Source organism: Pinus tabuliformis, chromosome Q, assembly GCF_031772625.1.
Source record: "Pinus tabuliformis cultivar Carrire ecotype Pingquan chromosome Q, CPIR1, whole genome shotgun sequence".
Lineage (NCBI taxonomy): Eukaryota > Viridiplantae > Streptophyta > Pinopsida > Pinales > Pinaceae > Pinus > Pinus tabuliformis.
In genome coordinates this window covers 1,032,374,462-1,032,380,236 of record NC_142296.1, presented here as the reverse complement: position 1 = coordinate 1,032,380,236, position 5,775 = coordinate 1,032,374,462, and the positions used below count along the sequence as shown (strand labels likewise).

The following is a 5,775-nucleotide window of genomic DNA, read 5'->3' as shown; positions in this document are numbered from 1 at the left end:
TATATAAAATAGATATTTGTACATAGATAATTAAAAAATGTTTTCTTTTGTACATCGAATTTTCAAGGCAAAAGGGACACATTCCTGTAGCGACATGGACAATGAATACAACCATTGCTTCGCATTTTTTTAAAGGAATCGCTAGAAAACAGAGTCAAGTTACTTTCATTCTGGTTCACAAGACTATTTAATGACAACAACATTCTATTTGATTTGATTAAAGCCTCGTTTTTCGAACAAACATATATTTCTTAATCATCGTTTGGAACCCAACACTTGTCAAATTAAAAGTTAACCCAACACTTACAGTGAAATTAAAGTTTATATGTAAAGAAAAACCTGACAACAAAGAAGTTTTCATTCTTGTTCACAGCACTAATTAAATCCAACTACTTTTTATTTGATTTGATTGAAGCTTCGTTTTTAAGTCAGACAGCAATTTCTTTATCCATCGTTTGTAACCCTACATCACGTGAATTCAAAATTTTATATCTAAAGAAATACCTCAAAAGAATGAATTTTCCAATTTTTTTGTTCACAAGAATAGTTAATTCCAACTACTTTCTATTTGAGAAATTTATTCTCGGTCACAAAATATTTAATTCCAAATACTTTCTGTTTGATTTGATCCAAGCCTCGATTTTCAAACAGAGAAGATTTCTTAAACCATTGCAATAACCTAACACTTCACGTGAAGTCAGAATTTTATTGAATTATTTTGTCATTTTTGTTCGTAAGAATAGTTAATTCCAACTACTTTCTATTTGAGAAATTCATTTTTGTTTATAAAGTATTTAATTCTAATTACTTTCTATTTGATTTGATGGAAGCCTCAATTTTCAAACATAGGATTTTTCGGAAGAGATTTTCAAACAGAGTATATTTCTTAATGGTTTAGTGTAAAAAATTACAAATTAGTCCGAAAAATAATGATAATTCTGGTAAGATTATGATAAAATCCTACAGAAATTTATGAAAATCTAGATTAAAGATGTCAAAATTTAAGGTTGTAGGTGTACCAAAAAATTTTGATGACCCTGAATCATTTCCACCGTCAAATCAAAATTTTACTTAACAAAGAAGACTTCACAACTACTAGATGGGAAGAGCCTAAGAAGTCGGTGAAGTCGGTTTACAGCTGTGATACTATAAGAAATTAGTAGAAATTAGTGATTGATTTGCAAATAAGAACACATTTCTGTATTCTTTCCATTAATAGTAATATGGTGGTAGGCAACTACTCACAACAAAATAACACCAATCCAGTCTCCATTCCTTCTACCGGCCTGGCCTGCTATTACAGGAAGACATTATCTAAAAGCACGAAACAGAATAAGTCACTTAACCAGCTATGGAATTTGGCCCTGTCAGTTGATTGCCAATACCTACCTAATCCCTTTAGTCCTCTGTTTAGTTCCAGAGGGAATTATGCAATTTCGCTACATGATTTCAGGGATAGATATCACAGATATATGTGTCCAATAAAATCGGGCATTCTTTACCATTACTAAGGATGCTTGTAACACTATGATCCAGTTAGTCAATTAGTTAGTAACGAAGAAATTGCTGAGCAGGGGTAGAATACCTTCAACAGCTTATCTTAGCACATGATTATCTTCCTCCTCAACTTCCTTCAAAAATTCATTGTCTTCCAATCCAATGTCTCTCAACTTGAGCAGGCTCAACACCACTGGATGGAATAACACTTAGCTAGTTTACTCTGAAACCAGACAAACAATAATATAGTAAAAATTAACCAAGCCCTCCTCCAAAGCTGCCAAATTTATTTCTGATCTACGATTTCCCTTCATGAAACCAGATCTTGCTGTGTGTTATGCTACCTATTCAGACTAATTTCAAGCCAAATTAAGTCTGACAATAGTACTTACTTCTTTTACTGATTGAAAAGAATTGGATCTGTCTCTGACCTCCAACATTGTGGGCACATTTTAAATTCAGAATTGGCCAATCTCAACTTGGTACCCAAGCCTTGATAAATCACCAGCCACGCAAACCCTCTCAACAGATAGGAAACCCGGCAAGACCAAGCACAGCTCAGCCTAGTCAGGACAAAGAGCTATCGGCCAAGACATGTTGATAAGGAAACTTAGTCCAGGGTCAAGTTTGACAACAATGATGGCTGAGTGAGCTTTTCTTTGTATTTGTAATTTTTCCTATAATAGAAGAATTATTTGTTGAAGAAAAATAACAAATAAATAAATATCTGCTCTGCATCATCACCCATGTATTTGTATTTCTCTAACCGCCTGCCCTTGATCACAATTCACTTTTACGCAACTTTTAGTATATCGTTTTTTCCACTAGCTACGACAGGTAGAAGGAACATGCCATTCTGAACAGTAAACATTAGATTTGATACAATCATTGAACATCTAGCTTAACATAATATCATAGAATATATATTAAAAAAAAAAACCAAATTGAAGCCCTCCAAAGCAATCTGCGATGTGAATCAATAAATATACCCTGTAACTAAAATTCTATTTGCATCTAGTGCTGATGTGGGTAAAAAGTCGATGTTTAGAGATTCAAAACAGCCCTAAGGAAAGAAAATTAAAAGTTAGATCCTGACAGTTTTTTATTATTTCAAATTTATTAATAGCATACGAATAAAACACCAAATCTCCCATGGAACACAATTACCTAACAGGTGTATACATAGATGCTGTTTAGGACAAATTGGTTGTTCAACTCCAAGACTGGTTGATTGTTCCTAGATTTGAAGTGGAAATGGAGAAAGCAATGCATTACATTCAACTTCTATGCATAAAATACTAAAATACCATGGACTACAGATGGTATTACTCCAAAATAGTTTCTAAACAGAAAAAATATTGTATTTCTTAAGCTCTTTCAGATATCTTCCTCGCACAATGTTTTCATGTTTTGATCCATCCAGCCAACACGGGGATGATTCGTAGTTTTAAAGTCAAATAAATGTCTGTACCGCATGTGGTGAAACCATTGACGTATTATTAAGGTAGCTACAATTCCCATCCAGGAGAAACCCTCAACCATAAACCTAACAGAAAGCTGATACTTAGATATTTGATACTGTTTGATACTGTTCTGTGTCATCATCCAGAAGCCTAAGAGACATGATTACAAAATGTTTGATGCTGTGCTGTGATTCTAGATTCATCAATGCATTTCGATTCTCAACAGAAAATATACCATTCATTCCTAGTGTAGCCAGCGCTAGGTGATATTGGGTTACAGTGAAGATAGATTTCCATTTGTTTTAAATCTCTACTGTAGTAAATTCATCAAGTTTTAAGTGAGAGCCCAACACTCACATTGAAGTAGTAGCACGGTAATAATCAGCCGGCATTAAGTTCTACTAGAAATTAAGATTCCTCTGGAGCAGAAAGATTAATGATATTCATCTGAACATTACACCATCAAGCAAGAAATAGGAACAGCTCATCGATAGAAACAACTGTTCTAAATTCTAACTTCTGACAAATGAAATTCTACAATAAACCTTCAACTGGCTTGTTATACTTGTCAATTTTGCTTCTGTCTTGAGCGTTTCAGATAAAAATATACTATAACTTGTAAGTGATTTAATATTAAAAATATACTAAACCCAGGTTCCATACCCATAAAGCAATACACAAAAAAAAAAAGAGAATACAAATCAAAGAAAGCACATCAATAGATGCATAATCTCGATCTACAATCAAACTGTCAGCAGATCTCCAAACATAAATATGGCAGTCTAATTTTCATCAAGAACATGATTATAAAAATCATAAAACATTGGTTGCAACAAGATGAAACAGAGACAGAGCAGGCATCACGGGGATTAATGCAAAAATAAGAGGCTTGGAATGCTCCAGTTAAACTCTACCATTCGGACATGTACAATAGAAAACGAACAAAGAAATTAGAAACTTGGGTGTGAGAACTGGTCTGGATTCGAACTCTGAATAGAGCTGGTATTCACAAACACGAAAAGAAGACAATCGAAACAAAGTGGCTCATATTTGTCAAACCCAAGCATTCTCGAAAGCAGCAGAAGATATCGCCTTTACGAATTCAGGGAAACTGATCCTTCCGTCACCGTCTGTATCAGCCTCCTTTATCATTCCCGTTAATTCTTTGACAGTTAGGGCATGGCCAAGACGAGCCATGGAGTGGGTTAGCTCTGCTGCCGTGATGTAACCATTGCCGTCCCTGTCAAACACACGGAAAATCGCACGCAGCTCCTCCTCCGAATAAGGAGAGGCGGAAACGGCCTCAGGCGCTACGAGAGCGGCAAATTCCGAAAATTCGATGAGCCCGTTGTTGTTTGTGTCAGCCTTCTGTATGAGGGCTTCTATCTGATCCTGGCTCGGTTTCAACCCCAGGGATCTTAACAGGGACCCTAATTCCAGTTGTGTCAAGCTCCCGTCGTGGTTTCTGTCGAACGACATGAATATCTCTTGCAGTTGCGCGATTTGGCTTTTGTCCAGACCGGAGGACATGCCATTGCTCTCGCTCATTTTCTTCAATCCCTCTGCACTTTCAGCTGCGTGTCTGATTGGGGAATTTATGGACTCCGTAAAGTATTGTCAAGTGCTCACAGAAATTTTTATAATGCCTGTGAAGGTCGCATCCTGATATGGATTTCGCAACGGCCGGCCCTTCAATTTTTTCTTTCCCTTTCTGTTCTTGGCTTCTTGAGCTTTCAAGCCTCTGTTGTTTGACTCTGTTTTCCCGATGAGAATTGATGGAAGGTACTTCAAATTTTCAATCCGATGGTCAAGAGATCAATACTCACCAGGTGAATCTTGCAAACAATTATAGGGTTAGTACCTTCGCCTCTGTCAATGTAGCATCTGGGGTTTTGGCATTTTTCAACTGCTTTGTTAGGTTCTTGTTAGGCTTGTTAACCATTAAAATGGTCCCGCTTAAATATGGAACTTAAACTTCCAGTTACCAGCATTTATAACAGATGTCGTACCAATTTTTTTTAAGTAGGCACAGGATTTGGCGGTGGTCCTCAAGATACCCTACCCCTACACAGAGGACTAATTATTCTGTTATACTCTTGGCTCGCATGACGTGTTTGGCTGCAGTGATTCCCCAATTCCAACGTCATACACAGAGTACTAACTTTTACTAAAATTTTCTGGGCTTACATGACGTGTTTGGCTGCAGTGATTACCCAGTCCCAACGTCAGTAACGTCATAACCAATTTCGTTCGGCTGCAGTAATTCCGTGTTTCCAATTTCCAAGATCCGTAAGTCACAAGTTCTTACCAATTCCGGATTCCAGCCATTTAATAAGAGGAAATTGCTAATAAGAAGTTAAGAGGGAACACGTAATTCAGTTAAACCCTATGCTGGAAATTTTTTATTCTGACACGGGTGTACGCCTTTCCATTGCTGTCCAGTCAGTGATCAAGGGATCGAATCTTGTGAACGAACAGTCGCATACCTGTAACCTCACGGGGTGAACGACAGCTTGCTGAGATTGATTAGCCCTTGGATGACAAAATTTTCCTTCCAGGCCCTACATTGGAACTTTTTATATGCGATGGCTAATTTTGAACGTGCGAAATGAAAGACATGAATTTAGGGTTTGGCATCCGAGTTTGACAAAGTAAGCGTAAAAGCGGGCACAATCTGTGGAGGTGTAACGATTAATTTCTTTCTCTGGTCATGGGCGGCAGCCGTCCAGCGAAAAAGAAGAGCAGATAAACCCAGCGGTGGCCCTATTAGCGCAAAAGCAATTACATCTTTCATGCTCTACACGTCATTGAAGAT

At 37.0% G+C, this 5,775-nt stretch overlaps 1 protein-coding gene across 1 annotated transcript; it reads right to left on the bottom strand.

The window, feature by feature from the left end:
- Positions 1–3,661: 3,661 nt before the first annotated feature.
- LOC149223016 (putative calcium-binding protein CML18) lies at positions 3,662–5,488 on the bottom strand. Its single transcript, XM_089385714.1, has one exon. It carries the CDS (start codon positions 4,506–4,508, stop codon positions 4,014–4,016), a length of 495 nt encoding a protein of 164 aa, XP_089241840.1. The 5' UTR covers positions 4,509–5,488; the 3' UTR covers positions 3,662–4,013.
- Positions 5,489–5,775: the final 287 nt, after the last annotated feature.

Excerpts from the sequence above, each read along its gene's own strand:
- LOC149223016 (XM_089385714.1), bottom strand. The coding sequence starts at position 4,508 with ATGAGCGAGAGCAATGGCATGTCCTCCGGTCTGGACAAAAGCCAAATC.